This window comes from Bubalus kerabau, chromosome 3 (genome assembly GCF_029407905.1).
Source record: "Bubalus kerabau isolate K-KA32 ecotype Philippines breed swamp buffalo chromosome 3, PCC_UOA_SB_1v2, whole genome shotgun sequence".
Taxonomy (NCBI): domain Eukaryota; kingdom Metazoa; phylum Chordata; class Mammalia; order Artiodactyla; family Bovidae; genus Bubalus; species Bubalus kerabau.
Genome location: NC_073626.1, coordinates 72,387,925 through 72,410,772, shown reverse-complemented (window position 1 = coordinate 72,410,772; position 22,848 = coordinate 72,387,925). Strand labels below are relative to the sequence as shown.

The window sequence follows — 22,848 nt, the reverse complement described above, 5'->3', positions numbered from 1 at the left end:
AAAAGCACGCTAGTTGAACCTAAGCAAGAAATGCCTTAAAAATAGAGTTAACAAAAAATCAGAGAGGATAGTTATATTTCCACATAGGAACTTCAAGATGTTTACATATATGATCAGAATTACAACAATATTTTGATAAAAGAACATGCATTTGGAAGGTTTTCAGTTTTCATTAAGAGAAATCTATAATAGGAAATGGAAAGGATAAGTGAAAATACTATAACTTGGGAAGGATGCAATATTAATACACACTATAAAAAGTTGTAAATTGCATGAGTTCTAAAAGGAACAAAATGTAGAACTTTTGATAGGATAAGATATGGTCAAGAATTTTCAATCACATTTAGAGTAATCTTAAGCAGGGGGTGAAAGAGTAGACATTTCCATATTCCTTGAATGAAAAGTTAGTTCCAAAATATTTAATTTAAGGGTGGAGTATGACTTAGGGAAAGATAAGGCTGGTCAATATGTGCTGAGTTCATATCTCGGCCCCAGATAAGAAGAAAAACAATTAAAAATGAGAGAAAGAGGAAAAAGAAGAACACTAGCAAACCAGCTATCATTGTTGTCAACATAAACTGTTACCATTTCCTGAATAACTGAAATGTGCCAGGTACTGTTGGGGGCGCTTTAATGCAGCATCTCACTTTATTTTCAAAACAATGATCTTTACTGCTGCTACTGCTAAGTCACTTCAGTTGTGTTCGACTCTGTGCGACCCCATAGATGGCAGCCCACCAGGCTCCCCCGTCCCTGGGATTCTCCAGGCAAGAGCACTGGAGTGGGTTGCCATTTCCTTCTCCAATGCACGAAAGTGAAAAGTGAAAGTGAAGTTGCTCAGTCGTGTCCAACTCTTAGCAACCCATGGACTGCAGCCCACCAGGCTCCCCCATCCATGGGATTGTCCAGGCAAGAGTACTGCAGTGGGGTGCCATTCCCTTCTCTGGATCTTTACTACAGAGGTGTTATTATTCCCATTTCACATATGAGTAAATTGAGACTCAGAAATCATGAAATTCTCCCAGAGTCACACTAGTGGTGACTAGTGTACCATAATAAAGAAAAAAAAGTAATTTTATCAAAGAAAAGTAGTGAAATAAAAATGAAGAAAAACACACCAGGTCAAAAATATATATTTTGAAAGAAACCAATGGAGAAAGACAAGAGAAATTTCCTAAGCAGATCAAAATGAAGACAAGGAGTGGATCAAGATCTCAAACCCTATAATTCTGTAACTCTTTCCCTTCCTGTCTTTGGCCAGTTCTCCCACCAATGCAGTCTTTACAGCCATCATTACTACCCGGGGAAGGTAAAAAGAACTCTTCATTCTCAGTGTCAGTTTCCAATATTAAAAGGCAACTCTGTTTTACTCTCTGTCTTCAGAATAAGAGTAGGGCCCAGAAGAAACATCAGCTTCTGAAAGCCTGATTTTCTATGCCTGTGATAACACCTCTAGCAAAATACTAGGCAGCAGGAAGACAAGTTAACTGCTGAGGAAGCTGAGAATTATGCTATTGAAGAGAAGACAGTATATATGAACAGTATTAAATAAAAGTTAGGAGCTAGCAGAAGGGAGTAAAAAATAAAAGCTACAGAAATGGGAGAAAATCAATTGGGGAAGAATAAGAAAAGTAAAAGCAATAGAGAGAAAAGACTGCAATTCCAGGCTATAACAAGCATCATCCTACCAGGAAGGGATTTTTTTTTCCACCCAAGCACACAATAAGGATGTGGAAATAATGAGAAAGAAAAGTTTGTGACTGTTCAACTTTTTACAGAATCTTCAACATTTCAATTATTAAATGTTTTTATTTCTTCCCATGGTTTTCTAGGGTTATAGAGAAATAGACACCTATTAAACATCACCCATTGCTTGTTTGTCCTAAACTGATCAAAGTCTTTAAGAAGGATATAATGAATAATGAATCTAATCAGTAAACAAGTTAACAAAAATGGTATTGTGATAGGCATTCCTTAACATTAAAACATGATATTGATAGACATTCCACAAAAACAAGAAACTTGGTTTCAAGACAAGCTCCTCAATTTTCTATGTAATATTACCAACTTTCAGTTGAAACAGAAAAAATTTTACTTTTAGGGTCCTTCCCACCACTTTTGCTATTCTGAGCAACAGCATCAAACTCAAGAGAAACCTGCAGCTTTATTAGACAACTAGAAGTACTCATCAAATGACAACAAAACTTTCATGACCAAGGAATAGAACTGTCCATTATTATGAACCCCAAAGAAGTCTCCTAGAAAGTGGCATCTGGTTTCATTATGTTCAGGGAAGTGGTACTGAAGAAATTAGAATGGACTGACTTTCAGAACCATGATCTAATAGCAAGTTCAAATCACTGTGAAAATGAAAGGCTTAGAAACACCAGACAACAGCATGATGGGCTTCCTTCTCTACCTGAATCCAGCACATTCACCGTGCTCATTGCCTTTGGAATTGCTAGAAAATTATCCATTTTTCATTTGCTTCACAAACTAAAAACCTACTTGCTCGGTCAAGAGCCCACTGCAGATAATGCTGGATTCAAACCTAAATAACTCTTCAATTTGTCCAACTTCTCTCAACTCCACAACAGAAGCAGTTAAAATAGATGCTAAAAAAAAAAAAAAAAAGGCATGAATGGATCAGGGGCCCATTCTTCCCTTGACTTTCCTCCTCTTTTCTTCATCTTCCTTACCTTGGAACTCATGTAAGAGAAGGGGCTAAGGAAATAGCTAGGCACTTTGATCCCCTCCCAATCTGGAATGAGAATGAAATGCATTATGGTCCCCAAATGACATCAGAGACACCAATATACCCATTTTCTTCAGACTAACACTGGAATTCTGGAGTAGACATCTTTTTCCAGCACCTAAAAAAAATGCATTCTAAAATCATACACTAATATTCTTAAAGACAAGGTATCTTGACAAAGAAACATGAGGTATTACTGGATACAAAAATGTATCCCTATGTGTTATATGAATTTTCCACAAGCCATTGTGTGTTAGTAAAAGACCATTCTATCAAAGAAGGTATAGTAATATTCAAACTAATCTAAACTCGGAATTTAAATAGCAAAATTCATACATTAAAGAATCTAAGTTAATGTGTTTGTGGATGCCAAAGGGTAACAGAAGGCTTGGCTCCCAGACCAATGGGGCTCTGGAAGGGGACAATGCAAAGTCCTACCTGGTAGGCATCAGGAATGTTGACCGTCTCTCCATGCTCCCCGACATAACCAATGATACCTTTGCCCCAAGGGACCTGCACCTCGTTTGAGTTTTCTGTGCTGCTGCAGGGCAGCAGTGGGGTTCCTGCATGCACATCAAAGAATTTGGAGACCAGGCTCTTCTTGCCAGCAGCCGCCCCTTCCACCAGGAAGAGAGAGCAGCGGTCTGCGTCCACCATGAGGCAGACGAAGATGAGGATCTTGTAGCTCAGACTGGTAAGGTCAAGGTCATTGGAGATATCTTTGACCAGTTCCAGGAAGAACTGTCGCTCGTTATGCTTTTTGAGGTGACACTTGTAGCCCATGGCCGTAGGCGGGTACTGAGGCAGATTCACCCGCGATTCCAGCAGGGCGCTGAGAATGTGGGCGGTGGTTGGGGGCAGCGAGCTGGCCTTCCGAAGAAGCGCCCTCCGCCGCACACTGCTCAGGGGCTCCTGGGCCCGGGAGGTCACTTGTTCGTCGTAGGTCCTGTTCACATGGATGGCCTTGGAGCGGGCAAAACTCTTCCTCAGCTCTTTCTGAGAAGCTCTCCGCGGCAGGCTCTCATCGCCCTGGCTGCCACTGGCCCAGCTGGGACCCATGGGGCCCCCCCTACACTCCCCACTGCCCGGGGTGGGCTGGTTGCTGGCAGAGCCGTTGGGTCCAGGGCTGCCGCTGCCTCCGCCACCGCTCGTGCTGGCGGCCGGGGTGGGCCTCGGGCCTACCGCCCCTTGACCCTGCCCGTGCCTCTGCATCCACTTCTCCACCATCTCCTGCTTCCCCTTCCGCATCAGGTAATCTTCCAACAACTCTGGGTGCCTGTCCAGGAAAGTTTCCACCTCCCCAAAGTCCAGGCGGGAGGCCGTCATGGTCCCAGACTCAGCTTTCCCTCTGCCTCTCTACACTGGGACCAAACGAGCCTCTGCTCCGGCCTCTAGCTGGTCCTGCCCATGGCTACCCCACCAGGATCCCGGCCCCGAGCTTCTGTCGACCAGTGGAATCCCAAGGGGCTGGGAGGCGCCCCTTCCTTCGGGCTCAGAAGGCGGCTGGCAGGAACCCCACACCCCGTTCCTGCTACTTGTGCGCGGCACAGGTGTCCTCACGGCGCTGCTGCCGCGGCTACGGCTCGCGCTGAAAACCCGAGCGACCGCGGCTCTCGCTCCGCCTGCCGCCGCCGCCGCGGCTGCCTGTACCGGATGAGTGGACCACTGTGGACGCGAGGTAGGGCAGGACACGCCCCTGAGTGAGGCGCGGGTCCCCCGGGGAGGAGAAGGGTGGGAGGAGGGAGACGCGAGCTCCAGCCCCGCCAGAGTCCCCGGCCAGGATGCCAGGCGGTTCCTGGAAGAGTCTGGCCGGCCGGAATCGGCGCCCGGGAACACGACCCGCAGAGTCCTGATTGGGACAAGATTAGAGGGGAGACGCACCTCGTTCCGTCCCTCTCCTTCCTTCCTTACCGCCCCAGCGCTCCCTCTTCCCCGCCCCTCAATCCTCCAGCGTTTCACGGAGGCCCCGCGGGAGCCCAGTGGGAGCCCAAGGACTAGGAAGTGTTTATGTTTTGCAGGGATCAGACCCAGACGCTGACTCCGAGGAAATGAGGATGCTCAGAGACAGGGGGATTATTTTTCTGGGATGTGACTGTGGATTCTTGGCTCCTAGAATTCCTGGGACTGCCCACTAATACTGCCCAGCTCCTTGTGGGTGTTCAGTAAATAGGTACGGAACTGGATTTACGGAAATTACTAAATGAAGTTCCCCGTCTGAGCAATTCATGACTTTAACCAAATTCATGGACCCGGGGTTGGGTACAGGAGGGTGGTACACGGAAGGAGGCTGTAAAACACAGTTCCTTGGATTTGGAACCCTGCCTAGCCTGAGCATACAGTAGACTTAAGGGCCTCGGGGCTTCCTTCCAAGTCAGTCCTGCATACAGGGTGCCTACTCTTCTTTTCCTGAACGACTTGCCATCTCCTTTCTCCACTCAGTTTGGCAAGGAAGGCAAGGCTCCCTTTAGTTTCAGTATCCAAGGGCTGTGGGTAAAGGTTTCTCCTCTGTAGGAGGCTTTTCTTTCCCCAGCCCGATGGATTCTCCAGATCTGGCTAGTCTCTGCTAGTTAGGCTAAGAATGACACCAGGTTCCCCTTGGGCCTTTTCCAACCTACTTGCTAAGCTTGGGTAATTTCCTGGCAAAGAGACCCAGCCTGACGACCCCTTCTTGAAGCCCAAGGGTCTCCTCTTGTGAGAAACAAGAGCAGATGGAGAACCATCCAGTCCCCTGGGACAGCAGGACAATCTAGATGAGCTCTTACAGAATGCCAGCAACCAGGTAACAGAAAAGCTGCAGAGGAAGTGACATTCCACGTGGCGGGACACGCAGGTGACCTCCACAGTAAATAAAGCTTACTCCAGATGATGTCCTCACAGCGAAAACCACAAGCGTACCGAACACTCGCTATGTTGATCGCTTTAAACTAATATGTTAATCTTCACAACAAATTTATGATGTGGGGACTCTTATTATCTTGTTCTAAAGATGGGAAACTCTGCGAAGTTGAGTAATGTACCCAGCGCACACAGTGAGGTGGTGCCAGAGCCGGGGTGCAGATCTACAGAGGTTGGCTCCAGAGTGAGGCACACTCTCAGCCACATCAGTGGGTTGTGTCCCACCTGTGTCAGGGGAATCCTAGCTCTGCTGGTAACAGAGATGCAGGGGCTGGCTCAGAATGATCTCTAAACATCCTCTGACAGCCACGGGAGGAGCAGAGAGGGAGAAGAGAGGCACTTGTTCAAAAATTCCAAATACCCCAGCTTAGTGCTGTGATTAAGGGCATGGCCTTGGCACTGGGAATGCAACTGTGAACAAAGACCCTGCCTTCATGGAGCTTACATTATGCTGGGGAGGCAGCCAGTCAACAAATGAAATACATACAGTCGACCCTTGAACAACAGGGGTTTGAACTGCAGGTCCACTAATACACGGTTATTTTCCAGCAGTAAATACTACAGTACTACCCAGTCTGGGGTTGGTCGAATCCATGAGTGCAGAACCACTGATACAGAGATACCTATAAGTTATAGGTAGATTTTCAACTGCACAGGGGTCAGCACCCCTAACCCCTACTTTGTTCAAGGGTCAATTCAGTTCAGTTCAGTCGCTCAGTCGTGTCCGACTCTTCGTGACCCCATGAACTGCAGCACACCAGGCGTCCCTGTCCATCAACAACTCCCGGAGTCCACCCAAACTCATGTCCGTCGAGTCAGTGATGCCATCCAGCCATCTCATCCTCTGTCATCCCCTTCTCCTCCTGCCCCCATCAACTGTATACAAAATCAGAATTTCAGTGTTAGGTGCAATGAAGAAAAACAAAACTTGCAAAGTATTAAATAAAGCGATGAGGTGGTGAAAAGGTCTCTACCTGAGTAGAGATCTGGTAGAAATGAGGAAATGAGCTACACTAATATCTGTGGAAAAGAGTGTACCAGGAAGAGGAAGGGTGTGGAAGTTGTGAGATGTAATGTGTTGGGAGCATTTATGAAACAGCAGAGAGATCAGTTAGGAGACAGTGAAGCAAGCATAGAATATTGGTAGTTGGGAGCTGCAGACTGCTAAGGGGATGAGTTGTGTTCAAGAATTAAACAAGGTAAAGTTCTTAACACAGTGCCTGATACAAATAAAATGCTCAATAAAGTCCCCTGTTGTATTACTTTTATTATTATCACTATTAATTTCCTAAAATAATAATGGGGTTTCTCCGGTGGCTCAGTGGTAAAGACTCTGCCTGCAATGCAGGAGCCGCAGGAGGTGCAATTCCATCCCTAGGTCAGTATTGTTGCCTGGAGAATCCATGGACAGAGGAGCCTGGCTACAGTCCATAGGGTCACAAAGAGTTGGACATGACTGAAGTGACTGAGCACACACACCCACACAGTAATAGTGTATGGCCACATCTCTGGTAACTTGAGTGACTTATCAGTAAAGATGATCAGGGTGGTACCCTGGAGCTGGCTTGCAGGGGCTCACAAGAGCCTGTTTTAGCATCTCTCCAACTTCATGTTCAGTGACATCATGTAGCTTGCAATCAGCCATGATGGGAGTATTTACACCATGAAATCAACAAATGCTATGAATCAGGACTTCCCCCACCCCCCACCACCCCTGATTGCTAGTTGTTAAATGCCTGCTACAATTCAGAGGAAACAGTTCAATTGCCCACCAACTGATGAATGGATAAATAAAATGTGGTGTGCCCATACAGTGGAAAAAATGTATATGTAACAAATGAAGTACTAAAATATGCTACAACTTGAATGAAGCCTGAAAACCTTGTGCAAAGAGAAAGAAGCCACTTACCAATGACCACATACTATATGATTTCATTTATATGAAGTGTCCAAAATAGGCAAATCCATAGATTAGTGGTTACCAAGGGATGAGGGCAAGGGAAGACATAGGAAAGTTGGGGGCGGGGGGTAACCACTAATGAGTATAAGGTTTTTGCAGGAATAAACAAAATGTTCTGAAACTGAGTGTGGTAATGGTTGCACAGATCTGTGAATATACTGAAACCACTGACCTGTACACTTTAAAAGGGTGAATAATTGTATGGCATGTGAATTATATCTCATTAAAGCTGTTATTAAAACAACAACAAAAGCCATTTACCAGCACTCGACTGGTGAGAATAGAGCGGCACTGCTGTGCAAGGAGGCAAGAAAAGCAATGAGCTTCTTCAAGGAAGGGAGAGAAGTAGATCACCCCTGGGCTGCCTGGAAACAGAGCTTAATAAATGGCCATTTCCTTGACTCCATCTTCCATGTATTCATTATGTAAGCTCTTGCTTAGCATGTATTATGTTCCAGGCTCTGGGAACAAAAGAAGACCAAGACAAAACCTCTGCCTTTGATTGAGAATCTCAGTCTCCTCTGCCAAGAGGAGTGGGCGTAGAATACTGGGAAGGGTAGGGGGAAAAAACTGAGCATTTCTGGCTGGGTTTTGAATTGGCTGGAGCCTCATTCCCTGCTTGGCTCATGAAGTCACTAAAGGAGTCAGTTTGAAGAAGACAATGCAAAGGTGACAGACAGCACAATAAGATGTTTCGAGGCCATGGTGGAGGGTGACACAGTAAGATGTGTGGCAATACGGCCCCAGTTGCCATTTCCTCGTCATGCTCCATTTGTAGAACAGTGTATGCACTGGTCAAGGTTCCAGCAGGAAACAGTGCACTCGAAGTAATTCTAAGAGGGTAAATTCACAAAGGGACTCATTCCAAAGGGGGAGTACATAGGTAAGCCACAGTGACAGTGAAGGAACTTCGACTCACAGCCACAGAGAAGTCACCTCCCCTAGACCTGACGAGAGCAGGAGAGAGGCTTGTGGACTGACTAAGCCTTGAGAGAAGCAGTGGCAGCCGGTCAAATGACATGGACAGCTCAAGCTGACCTCAAAGGAGGGAGATATCAGGAATAAATAACTTGATCTCCTTCTTCCCCCTCCCTCCTATCCTGACCAGAGCCAGCTAGAGGTTAGGAGCTTGTTGATGGAATCCCTATGTCATCCCTCTTGGGCAGAGAGGAGAGCAGGATCTGAATAATATCTGGAGGGGCAAAGGAAAAATACTTGGCTCAATATGGAACCTTGAGGAAGTCTCTTTAGGAAATACTGGATGCTGTAACTCCAAAGAATTTTCTGTATAATTCTGTCCTCTTCTGCTCCCTGCTAATTCCGTCAGAACTGTCTATAATATACCCTACACCCACATTTGCAGTCAACAAAACCCTCTATGGTACTCACCCTGAAAAGATATGATATCTTTTGAAGATCAGTCATCTCAAGGGAGAAACTCTGCAGGCTCCTTCCTTATATATACTTCCACCAGTCTAGAAATATTGACCAAGCAGCCCCTCACTGGAGTAGATCAAGGGGTCTTCCCTTCCTATTCCTTTCAAGAATAACTCATTTTCAAGTATAACTTGATCCAAGTATTCATTACTTTATCATTGTCATTATCAATCAGCATTTATTGAGCAACATGCAAAGCACTGGGTTACTTCCAAGGTAACTTTTGTTATTCCAAAGCAGACCCATTAAATTTTAGTACTGGATGAAACCTTAGAGATCATCTAATACTCCACTTTCATTTCACGCCTGTGGAAATTGAGATTCAGAGCAGATATCTAAGTCCTCCAAAGTCACCAGCCAAGTACAACCTCTGGTCTGCCCTTGGTTCCATCCCACCTCTACATCCAGAACTCAATACCAACCTCTTGAAGCCAATGAACTTCTGTTGCCTAAACTTGTCTCCTAATCATTCCATCTCCTAAAATAGACTTTCATTTTGTGACCATTAAACATCATCAGATAGGTTGATCCAACTTTCAAAATGAAACCTTCACTTCAAAAATAAAATTGGCATCATATTCTTTTAGGAAACAGGAGTCCACACGATCAAACAGAAGACAGGTTATTCCCCTTCCAAAAAGATGAAAACTTCCACAGAGATGTTTATGGAAATTTCATAAGTGGTCATAGTCTATATCAAATCTATACCAAATCTATACATCATAAGTGGTCATAGCCTGTACCAAACCCAAAACCTGAGGTGCTGTACCACTCAGGATTCTCCAGAGAAGCAGAACCAACCGGATTATGCCATTTGGTTTGGTTTTAGTCACTAAGTAATGTCCAACTCTTTCGCGACCCCGTGGACTGTAGCCCATCAGACTCCTCTGTCCATGGGATCTCCCAATCAAGAACACTGGAGTAAGTTGCCATTTCCTATTCCAGAGTATCTTCCTGACCCAGGGATAAAAACTAAGTCTCCTGCTTGGCAGGGAGAGTCTTGAACCACTGAGCCACCTGGGAAGCCTATACAGAGAGAGAAAAGAGAGACAGAGATGTTGATACAGACAGAGATAGAGGTAAAGATTGATGTATTAGGAGGAATTGGCTCACATGGTTATGGAGGCTGAGAAGTCCCACAATCCGCTGACTGCAAAGTAGAAATCCAGGAAAGCCAGCAGGGTGATTCAGTCTGAGTTTGAAGGCCTGAGAACAAGAGGAGAAAATGATGTAAATCCTAGTCAGAGGGCAGGAGAAGATGAGATTAAATGTCCCAGCTCAAGCAGTGAGGCAGAAGGAAAAGAGTGAGTTGATTCTTCCTCCACCTTTTGTTCTATTCAGGCTTTCAGTGGACTGGACAGTGCCCACCCACATTGGGAAGAGCTATGTTGCTGAGTCAACCAGTTCAAATGTTAGTCTCAACCAGAAATACTCTCCTAGGCACACCCAGAAACAATGTTTAATCTGGGTACCCAATGGCACACTCAAGTTGTTACATAAAATTAACCATTACAGGAACCCTACCTGGGTTTAAATTTTGGAAGTGCCTTTTCCCTGTTCTATTTGTGTAGAATCTCTACATGTGCCTGTTTAAATTGTCACTCTCTATCCTGGTAGTGATTTCACCTTAATCCATGAAACTTGATAACCCACAGTAACTCACAAGAGAATGCTAAGTATATAAAGTAACAGTGTGGGTTTATATCCACCAGGAAGGGTAAATTAGATTAGCACTGTCCAGCTGCATCTGGGAATGAAGTCTGTTTCTTTTACTGAAGAAGAAGTTGTGCATGTAAATTCTGAAGCATGTATTTACACACTAGCGTGCCAAATCACTTTAGTGATGTACGTCATGTCCAACTCTTTGTGATCCTATGGACGGTAGCCTGCCAGCTCCTCTGTCCATGGGATTTCCCAGGCAAGAATATTGGAGTGGGTTGCTATTTCCTCCTCCAGGGAATCTTCCCTACACAAGGATCAAACCCATGTCCCTTATGTCTCCTGCATTGCCAGATGGGTTCTTTACCACTAGTGCCACGTGGGATTTATTTACACACCACCTAGACAAGTATGGCTTCCCTCATAGCTCAGTTGGTAAAGAATCCACCTGCAATGCAGGAGACCCCAGTTCAATTCCTGGGTTGGGAAGATCTGCTGGAGAAGGGATAGGCTATCCATTCCAATATTCTTGGGCTTCCCTTGTGGTTCAGCTGGTAAAGAATCTGCCTGCAACGTGGGAGACCTGGGTCCAATCCCTGGGTTGGAAAGATCCCCTGGAAAAGGGAAAGGCTACCTACTCCAGCATTCTGGCCTGGAGACTAAGTCCATGGGGTTGCAAAGAGTTGGACATGACTGAGCGACTTTCACTTTCACTGGACAAATATAGCTGCGTTTACGAAGTATAATTGACCTAATTCACAGTATTACTAATCAAATTAACAGGTTGCCCTCAATAGCTCTTATACTCTTAGCAATAATCAGAGACAGTAAATTACAATGGTACACTTACTGTTTAAAATATTTTAATGTTAAATTTTCTTTCTTACTCCATTTCAATTGTTTTTTCCCTCTCCCTTCACTATTAACATTTTTAGCTATTTCTGCAAAACTTATCTTTGAACAAAATATCGCTCTCATATTTAACCTGTTATAAGGACCCCAGTTTCCTTAGATTTGTTGCTACTGCTGCTAAGTCGCTTCAGTCGTGTCCGACTCTGTGCAACCCCATAGACTGCAGCCCACCAGGCCCTGCCGTCCCTGGGATTCTCCAGGCAAGAATACTGGAGTGGGTTGCCATTTCCTCCTCCAATACATGAAAGTGAAAAATGAAAGTGAAGTCACTCAGTCGTGTCTGACTCTTAGCGACCCCATGGACTGCAGCCTACCAGGCTCCTCCGTCCATGGGATTTTCCAGGCAAGAGTACTGGAGTGGGTTGCCATTGCCTTCTCCGTCCTTAGATTTAGTGCAAGGCAATGGCACCCTACTCCAGTACTCCTGCCTGGAAAATCCCATGGACGGAGGAGCCTGGAAGGCTGCGGTCCATGGGGTCACTGAGGGTCGGACATGACTGAGCGACTTCACTTTGACTTTTCACTTTCATGCATTGGAGAAGAAAATGGCAACCCACTCCAGTGTTCTAGCCTGGAGAATCCCAGGGACAGGGGAGCCTGGTGGGCTGCCGTCTATGGGGTCGCACAGAGTCGGACACGACTGAAGCGACTTAGCAGCAGCAGCAACACTATGCTATCCCACATAGTGTCCACCAGACACATGTGGCTAGCTAAATTTAAATGTTAATTAATTAAAAATAAATAAAATTATAAAGTCCGTTCTTTAGGAAACTACTCACATTTCAAGTGCCCAATGGCCATATGTGGCTAGTGGCTACCTTGTTGGATTGCATGTACCTTAAGAAAGTTCTATTGGAGAGTGCTGCTCTAAGACCATCTGCAGTGCTAAGATTCTGTGTTTATTTACCAGTGTCATTCAGTGGCCTCCCAACTGTCAGATATAATGGCCCATTTTAATCTTCATACTAGTTTTGTGATTGTCCTCTGTTCATGAAACTTTCTCTCAACAGCACCATTTCCCAATTCTGTATTATTCGAATGGAGTTGAATTACATTCTCTCAAAACAGTGACTAACCATCATTTCTCAGTTTATTGCGCTAGTTTTTACACTTCCTGTGGCCTTCCTTAATGGCTGCAATTACTCATTTAAGGTCCATTCCCACAACTGTAGTTACCACCTCTTGTTTTCACAGTCCCCAGTCCATATGTCATGTTACAAGATGATTCCATTTTCTATCAGCAGATCCTATCTTACTTAGCTGGGTTCTCATAACAAGATATCATGGACTAAGTGTCTTAAGCAACAGAAATTTACTTTCTCACAGTTCTGGAGGCTGAACGTCTAAGGACAGGATACTAGCATGGTTGTATTCTAGTGAGAGCTTACTTCCTGGCTTGCGAATGGCCACCTTCTCTCTGTGTCCTCACATGGCAGAGAGAGCATGCTCTCTGCTGTCCCTTCTGATTAAGGCACTAATCACTTCAAACCAGGGCCTCACTCCTAAGACCTCACTTAACCTTAATTACCCCCGAAAGGCCTCTCTTCTAAGTGCCATCACATTGGAGGTGATGAATTTTGCAGGGACACAAACATTTAGTCCATAACACATGTAGAGCAAACCACCTCAAAACTCAGTTGCTTAATACGAAGGATTCGTTTGTTTGTTTACTTATCACAGTTGTTTGGGTTAACCAGTGGTTCTTCTGTTCCACTTGGAATCATCAGGAGTCAATCCTGTGGCTGCATTTAGCTGGCAGCTGGGCTTCACAGGAAAAGGCCTCTTGTCCACATCCAGGACCTCAGTGCTGGGGCTACTCGGTTTTCCTCCAAAAGCTTCCTTCCACCTAGTGTCTCGTCCTCAGTTCTTCTTCATATGGCTTGTCTCTCAAGGACAGCTTGTCCTCCCTTACCGTGTAGCCACTGGGTTCCAAGGAAGAGTATTTCCAGAGGGTAAGCCCAGTGTGCAAGAGCTTATTAAGTTTTGTATTAAGTATTACATTTGTATTAAGTTTTGTATTAATACTTATTAAGTATTAATGTCCCATTGGCCAAAGCCAACCATATAGCCAAGCTAACTGCAGAGGAGGGACAAGAATGTGAATCTTTATTGGGGCAGTGCACTGGGAGCTACCAGTCAACCACATCAGCTCTCCCCAGAATCTCCTACCCACATTGCCAATTGCTAGAAGACATTTGCTCCTAAATGTCTTACAGGCACTTCAAATTTATCATTCCCAACATCACTTTCACTCCTCCCCACCTTAAATCACTCAATTCCATGTACTTTACTTGAGAAACTTCTCTTTGAAACCACATTCTCTTCCCCTAACCTACTTGCCTTAATTCAAGCCTTCATTAACTGCCTAATTCTCTGCTGAACAGTACTGTCTTATAACAAGTATAATGGCACAGCCTTGATTATAAACTCTTCTATTTATAGACTTCTGCATTCATATATGCTGGTCACTTCAGTAATGTCTGACTCTGAGACCGTGGGCTGTAGCCTGCCATGCTCCTCTGTCCACGACATTCTCCAGGCAAGAATACTGGAGTGGGTTGCCATACCCTCCTCCAGGGGATCTTTCCAACCCAGGTATCGAACCCACATCTTGTACATCTCCTGCACTGGCAGACATGTTCTTTACCACTAGTACCACCTGGGAAGGATATATAGACTTAAGTCCTTGTCAAAGCTAAGTCCTTGTCAAAGCTATGTAGGGGATTGAATGACAACCTTCCACAAGATATGTCATCTCAGAACCTGTGAATGTGACCTTATTTGGAAAGAGGGTCTTTGCAGATATAATGAAGGATCTCAAGATAATAGCATCCTGGACTTAGGCCTAAATCCAGTGACACTTTTACTTATAGAGAAGAGAAGATAGAGATATTAGAGAGATGTTGTGAAGACAGCGTAGAGATTGGAATGATACTTCTCTAGGCCAAGGAACATCAAGGATTGCTGATCGCCACCACAAGCTAGGAGAGAGGTGAGGGGTGGATTCTCTCTCAGAGCCTCCAAAAATATAAACCAACACTTTCCCACACCTTGATTTTGGAGTTCTGGCTTTCAGCACTGTCAGAGAATAGTGTCTATAGTTTTAAGCCACCAAGTTTGGGGTAATTTGTTGTGACAGCCCTGGGAGATAAATATAAGACCTTCCATCATTGTATCTCTATGTTTCATCTTCTACTACTCCCTACCACGTAGTCTCCAAGCAGATGCCTTCTGTCCTCTTGTCTTCTTCCTGAAAAGTCCTTCTCCCCTGTCTTGCCCTTTAACTTCTCTGTTCTGTGAAGACCTATACTTGAAATGTTACATCCTAAATGAGGTTTTACCTGTCTCCACAGTGAGAAGCAGTGTCCCATCTTCCTGTGTGGCCTGTCCTCCTGCTTTCGTACATTCTGGTCATAGATCTGCTATAAATCATTCAATAGTTGGTCTCTATTTAACCCAATGTGATGCATTTAATTCTCCATTTTATAAGATTTTACATCAAAGCACATTTTATTATTCTTTCACTACTCTTTTTTTTTGTCAATTTAGAAATTGAAAACACTCTAAGCAAAAAGTCCACCTGCATTCATAACGGTATTAAAGAGTAATAAGTACCTAGAAGATAAATTTTAAAAAACTTAAAGATACCTAGGTGAACAATAATGACCCATGAGGATAACAGAAAAATATGCAGAAAATAACAGAAAAATATTCCATATCATGCCATAAATAGTTTATATATTCTATTTTCTCCTCATCTCCTTAATATCAATTGAGTATTTTATCTCAGAATAAAAATAAGAAATAATCGAAATATCTTGCTGAAGAATGATTTGTTGATAAAATAAATTGACTGGCTTTTGACTGTCTCAAAGTATTTCCTCTGCATTTGGAGATTCAGACAGCAGATAATGGACAAATTCAATATTCTTAAAATTCCTTGAATCTTTACAAAGGTAATTTTGCTAAAAATATCTTAAGCAATCAAATGTTTAGTTAAACACTGAGAATATAAAACAGTCAAAGGATCATCCCTTTCTTCAAAGAACATTACCTATAATTTAGCTAGGGAGATAAGATATTTACATACTGAAAGTCACTCAGTCATGTCTGCCTCTTTGTGACCCAGAATACTGGAGTGGGTAGTCATTCCCTTCTCCAGAGGATCTTCCCAACTAAGGGATCAAACCCAGGTCTCCTGCATTGCAGGCAGATTCTTTACCAGCTGAGCCGCCAGGGAAGCACAATTGACAATACTAGATACTATTGATGGAGTAGGAGAGACAAAGAGATCTATAATAGAAATCAGAAGTATTCTTAAGTGTCATATGGTATGGTTTATATTTAATAATAATTCATAGTTAGTATTAATATTGCAAGTATAGGCCTACCAATACCAGAACAAAGGAGGTAAAAATTGAAGGAAAATTCAACAATAGATGGTTTAGCTTTCATTTAGGGAATTAACATAAGAAGGATAGAAATTAATATTAAATAATGATGACTTTCCTCTGTCTCTCTCTCTTTTTTTTTTTTTTTTTTTTTTTTACCTCTCAGGGCAGCTTTTGGGATCTTTGTTCCTGACCAGGGACAGAACCCATGCCCCCTGCAGAAGCACGGACTCCTAACCACTGGACGGCCAGGGAATTCTCAATGCCTTTTTTCTTAATTGCCATGCCTTCATTCACTAAATCAAAAGTAATCAATCATTCCAGTTATTGCTTTACATGTCTTACAGGAAGAACACTATAAGAACAGAATAAGGATGGCTTATCATTTAAAAGACAGTCTCCATTTGTCTCATACTGTTATTTATGGTTTGATTCAAAGATGAAATATTACTCCCCAGAGTACCTTTAACAGCAACTAATACAAAAAAGCAAACATGTCAACTCTTAATTATTTTTTATTTTTCAAGTGATTATGATAAATGAGGGCAAGGCCAAGCTATAAGTTTCAAATAAACTTTTTTGAAAATATACCATATATTATCCATAAAACATAAATGTTTTAATGTTAGAATTTACCTTCCCCAAAATAAATACATGAAGATTAAAGACAATTTGAACTTTGAGAAACTATGAATTTTCTGCCAAATTAATCTTCTTAATATAATGTGAGATAGCAGCTAATGTAATTAGTTATAATTCCAGAAATGAATTGCATCACTGTTATATGCTTTAAGAACAGCTAATGAGTGCAGCCTGGTGTGTGCATGCATGCTAAGTCTCCAGTTCTGTCCAACTCTTTGCAACCCTGCTTGGGCTCCTCTGTCCATGGGATTCTCCAGGCAAGACTACTGGAGTGGGTTGCCATGCCTTCCTCCAGGGGATCTTCCCCATCCAGAGATCAAACCCATATCTCCTGCATTTGCAGGTGGGTTCTTTACCACTAGCCCCACCTGGGAAGCCCAGTCTTGTGCCATCATGGAAACAGTTAATCCAAGATAGAACCTGATGCTGGATATTTCCCCTGAAATTTAGTCTCTGAAAGATTTTCTCACTTGTGTATATTTTTTTCCAGCATAAAACCTGCATTTTAATGAAACTCTTGTATGTGTAGGAAATTTCTTTACCAGTTATTTTACCACCAAGAAATAAGCCAATTTAAATGTCTTACCAGATATCGACATAATAGATATATTAAAGAAAAAACAAAAAATTGGCCAAATTACTAAATTCATGCCACAATATAATAATAAAATAAAGAATGAGGTTAATTTCAGTCTTTCATCCAAATACTCTTTGGAGCAAAGTAAAATGTGTCATTTTCACCCTGGCTGCTTTTTTTTTGCACTCTTTCATCCATCTGCTCATTGGCTTCTCCAATGGGGCTTCTCCAATTTTCCCTATTAAATGACCCTCCAAGGATATTCTGATAATGACCTTGGAGGGAATTTACATCAGTTTCTGTTAGTTTATTTGCTTGTGATAGTAATTTCATTGTATTGCTTCTAACCTGGTCCTTTTTTTCTGAAATTGCAAGCTCATGTCCTAACTCTGTGCTTGGTAGGCTGGTTCTTCTCATTGAGCAGATTCCCTGGTGAAGTTTGGGGAGGGGGGGTGCTTCCTGTCACCTTCATGGTCCCATTGAAGGCCATTGTGGGGAGCACAAGACCATCTCTGTCAGTGCCCTTCATGATTTTAGGTTGGTCAGAATTTCTATTTTGCATATTTTCCTTAGTTTCAAGATATGACAGGGCAGTTTATTTCTCTATGCCTCAGGTTCCATATCTATAAAATGTGAATCATTTCCTTAACAGAATTGTCTAGAGGATGAAATGAGTTCATACATGTATAGCACCTAGAACAGTATTTGACATTTAATAGGCTCTCAGTAAATGTTAGCTATTCTATTATTGTTGTTGTTATCATTGTTGTTATCATTACCAATCCATATTTCTTAAGAAAATATAATTTTTGAACACACTATTTTTAAAGACCATAAATGCTGACATTAATAATTATTTTTAAAACCATAATTTCTGCTACTGCTGCTGCTGCTAAGTAGCTTCAGTCGTGTCCAACTCTGTGCGATCCCATAGACGGCAGCCCACGAGGCTCCCCCGTCCCTGGGATTCTCCAGTGGCAAGAACACTGGAGTAGGTTTCCATTTCCTTCTCCAATGCATGAAAGTGAAAAGTGAAAGAGAAGTCGCTCAGTCCTGTCCGACTCTTAGCGACCCCATGGACTGTGGCCCACCAGGCTCCTCCGTCCATGGGATTTTCCAGGCAAGAGTGCTGAAGTGGGGTGCCATTGCCTTCTCTCATAATTTCTGCTAGTTGGGAGTAATTGAAAAAAAAAATCACTGTCGAGAGAGAGAGAGAATTTGACAGAACTAAACATGTGAAGGAGCACAATTGTGGCAGGAAATTGAACCAATTCAAGGAGCCAAAAAACAACAAACAAAAAATACTGCTTAGAAAGATGACACACTTGCTTTTCAAAAGAACTGGCTGTGCTGGTTTCCCACATGTTCAGGGGAGTCTTGCAGATCAGCACAATCGGCCCTCTTAGGAAGTGTCTGCATTACTGCTTCCTGCCCCAGTAGCCACCATGCCTGGCTAACACCACGTTCCCAAACACACACGCAGTAAGCTTCCCAATAACTCATATGCATGGAAAGGTTCTTCTTTCTAAATTTTTATAAACTTAAATTTGCTGACACACAAAAAGAATTTACAGATTTTACTTTTATATCTGGAACAGAATTTTAGTGCCTTTTGTTCTTTTTTATTAGAAAAATATATACTTGTAAAAACCTAAATATAACAAGATTATATAAAAGAAAAGTAAAAGCCTTCATCCTGTTCCCTAGAAACACATTTATCATATAGCATGTATCAAGTAGCTGTATAGATACCTTTACATATACATACTTTTGTATGTGCACAGAAAAAACTGTATATAAAATTGAACAATTCTATAACATTAATCAGAAGTTTGCTTTCTTTACTCAACAGTGTATCAAAGATATCCTTCCAAATCAGAAAAAATAAAACCTTTCAAAAGAACAGAACTTCAAAAAAGGCTTTTATCTTTAAGCAAAATTAACACTCCAAGAAGAAAGACCATGTTTATTCTATCCAGAATTATAAGAGAAGTGATTGTCTCTTCCAAATCAAAATTTAACTTTTAATAATAAATTATCTTCTTGAGTGGTTCACTAATGTTCTCAGATATAATAGTGGAATAGAATCGTCTAGTCCTAGCTACCAAAGTTAACTAATTTTTCATGCTTCAAGTAAAGTTGCTCAATAATTTGATAATGAGTATAGAGTTAATCTAAAATTGGAATTTTCAAAGGCGTTGTTTTTTTTTTTCTCTCACATATCAGAATTGGAGAAGTAGTAGGACAGCCAAGGCAGAGCAAAGCTGATGGTTTCACAAGCCAGAATGCAGAACTGAGCAAGCCTGAAATGGGAGCAAGCAAATGCAAACAAGTACAGAAACCAGAAATAAGAATGCAGCAAAGTTGCCAGCCAAGGAGATCATCAACAAAATGAAAGGCAGTGTACAGAATATAAGAAAAATCTCCAAATCCTCTACCTGATAAGGGGTTAATATCCACAATATATGATGAACTCATGCAACTCAACAGCGGTGGGGGTGGGGGCACCACCCAATTTAAAAAGAGGCAAAGGAACTGAATAGACATTTTCCCAAGAAGACATAGAGATGGCCAACAGATACATGAAAAGGTGCTCATCACCACTAATCATAAGGGCACTGCAAACCAAAACCATAATGAGACTATTACCTCATATATGATAAAATGACTATTATCAAAAGACAAGAAACAAAAAGTATTGGCAAAGATGTAGAGAAAATAAATGTTTTATTGTTGCAAGCCCCTAAGATTTTGTTACTGGAGCAAAGTTGACTAATACCTAGAAGTAGGGTGCTGCTCTGTGGCTCTACCTTCTGTACCAGACATCAGGTGGCATGGAAACTATTACTTAGAGCTACAAAAATGGTGACTCGTGTTATGCAAGTATCAAAAATTTGGTGAAATTTTCACCTGCAATAATGTAAACAACAGGTAATAAACCTAATAAATTTATGGCTTTGGGTGAAGAGAATGTAAAACAAAATGGTAATAGTGTACTTTGGTCACTCCTAGCTGTATTTACAGAGAAGGCAATGGCACCCCACTCCAGTACTTTTGCCTAGAAAATCCCGTGGACGGAGGAGCCGGGTAGGCTGCAGTCCATGGGGTTGCGAAGAGTCGGGCACGACTAAGCGACTTCACTTTCACTTTTCACTTTCATGACTGGAGAAGGAAATGGCAACCCACTCCAGTGTTCTTGCCTGGAGAATACCAGGGACAGGGAGCCCGGCGGGCTGCCGTATATGGGGTCGCATAGAGTCGGACATGACTGAAGCAACTTAGCAGCAGCAGCTGTATTTAACAAGATTCTTCAAAAGAGGTGAGCTCATGAAAAGAACAGGCCAATCTACAAGCAGGATGCAAGGGAAAATAGAGGACCCAGAAATCCTACAGTTGCCGTCCTGAGAGCTACAACTGTTTCTCACCTCAATTTCAAATGAAATTTGAAAATACTCTGCAACACAGGTCAAACAAGATAGTCTTGAGGCAAAGAAAGGACTCAGAAAAAGAATAGACTCCCTGAAAGCCCTGATTAAGTACAAAGTATAATCAACAAAAAGAACAAAAATCAAAGAGATGTTTGGAGATGGTTGTATTTTAAATACGGAGAAGGCAATGGCACCCCACTCCAGTACTTTTGCCTAGAAAATCCCGTGGACGGAGGAGCTGGGTAGGCTGCAGTCCATGGGGTCGCGAAGGGTCGGACACGACTGAGCGACTTCACTTTCACTTTTCACTTTCATGACTGGAGAAGGAAATAGCAACCCACTCCAGTGTTCTTGCCTGGAGAATCCCAGGGACGGGGAAGCCTGGTGGGCTGCCGTCTATGGGGTTGCACAGAGTTGGACACGACTGAAGCGACTTAGCAGCAGCAGCAGCAGTATTTTAAATAAGGACTGTGTTTTATTATTTACAGGGCAGCTATGGAGAAACAGACATACAGAATAGACTTAAGGACCTGTGAGATGTTTGGAAAGAGTCACATGGAAACTTATAAAATAGATAGCCAACGGGAATTTGCTGCATGGCTCAGGAAACTCAAACAGGGGCTCTGTATCAACCTAGAGGGGTGGGGTGGAGAGGGAGATGGGAGGGAGGTTCAAAAGGGAGGGGATATATGTATACCTATGGCTGATTCATGTTGAGGTGCAACAGAAAACAACAAAATTCTGTAAAGCAATTATTCTTCAATTAGAAAATAAATAAAAGAAAAAGGACTGTGTTTTAAAGGACAGTGTTAAAAAGAACTGTGACAAACATAAAAACAGTAAACATAAAACAATCTTTGGGCAGCAGTCATCTGGGGGTGGACTACATGGCTCACTCTGTGTGGCCCCTTCACAGAGACATCTAAAGTCTGGGCTCAGTGGGACTCTGGAACAGCTGACTCTGTTGATTTTTCTCTCTCACTCCCCCAGTTCAATCAATCAATCCCTCTTCTTCTCTCTCTTTCTCTACAGTTTCAGGCCCTCTCATTCGTCATAAGGTTTCTCCATGTGGTCTTTCCAGCAGGATGGCCAAACTTCTTACATGGTGGCTTAGATCTTCCAAAAATACAAAAGTGGAAGCTGTCAGGCTTCTTAAGACTTAAGACCAGAACTGGAATAGCATCACTTCTACCACGTTCTATTCATTAGAATGAATCAAGTTCAGCCCAGATTCAACATTTGAAGGAGCTACACAAAGGCATGAACACCTACAAAGGCAGTTTATTGACAGCCATGTTTGGAGATCGGCTGCCAAGATGCACAATAAATATTTATTAAGTAAGCTCATTTATTAATAGCCTTCCACAGTAGCAGACTACATTCTTATTGTGGACACAGAATGATTTAAGATCATCACCCTTGTTTTCACTGTGTGCTTACTCAGTTGTGTCTGAATCTTTGCAACCCCATGGACTGCTGCCCACCAGGCTCATTGGTCCATGGAGTTTTCCAGGCAAGATACTGGGGTAGGTTGCCATTTCCTCCTCCATGGGATCTTCCTGATACAGAAATCAAAACCACATCTCCTGCAGCTCCTGCATTGGCAGACGGATTCTTTACCACTTAAGCCACCTGGGAAGCCCCTTATTTTCCCTATCAAACAGCATTTATATAGTTAAGATTTTCACATTCTATTCCAAAAAAGGAAAATAAACCAAAAATAAAGCTCTTGGCAGGATTAATAAAGATTTTATTTCAGAGATTTTGATTCCATATCATTGTTGTAGTTTAAGGAAAATTAAAAGTGAGGAAGTATGTTTGATAACAGTAATTAAAAGTATATGGACTTAGCCAGAATCCCACATAAAAAATGGAAAAATCAGTTATTTGGAAATCAGGACCCAGGTTCTAGTCCTAGTTTTTAATTTTTATTGGAGTATAGTTGATTTACAATGTCATTTCCATTTCAGGGGTGCAGCAAAGTGTCTAGCTTTGAAGACTAACACTGACTGAATGTTTGATTTTGGAAGTCTCTGAACTTCAGTTTTCTCAACTGTAAAATGAGATTGTGAGAGCTAATAGTTTTCAAACATTTTCTAGCATTTATATCCTTTATTCAAAAGCAGTTGGAGGTAGGGAAAAAAGATATGGGGGAGGAGGGATGTGTCCAGCCCTTACTCAGTCGAGTACTA

At 42.5% G+C, this 22,848-nt stretch overlaps 1 protein-coding gene across 1 annotated transcript in view; it reads right to left on the bottom strand.

The window, feature by feature from the left end:
- Nucleotides 1-4,081, bottom strand: part of PDE11A (phosphodiesterase 11A) — a 419,647-nt gene extending 415,566 nt beyond the window's left edge. The window contains exon 1 of the mRNA XM_055572117.1: nucleotides 3,194-4,081. Within this exon, the coding sequence (XP_055428092.1) occupies nucleotides 3,194-4,081 (888 nt within the window). The remainder of the gene's footprint in view (nucleotides 1-3,193) is intronic.
- Nucleotides 4,082-22,848: the final 18,767 nt, after the last annotated feature.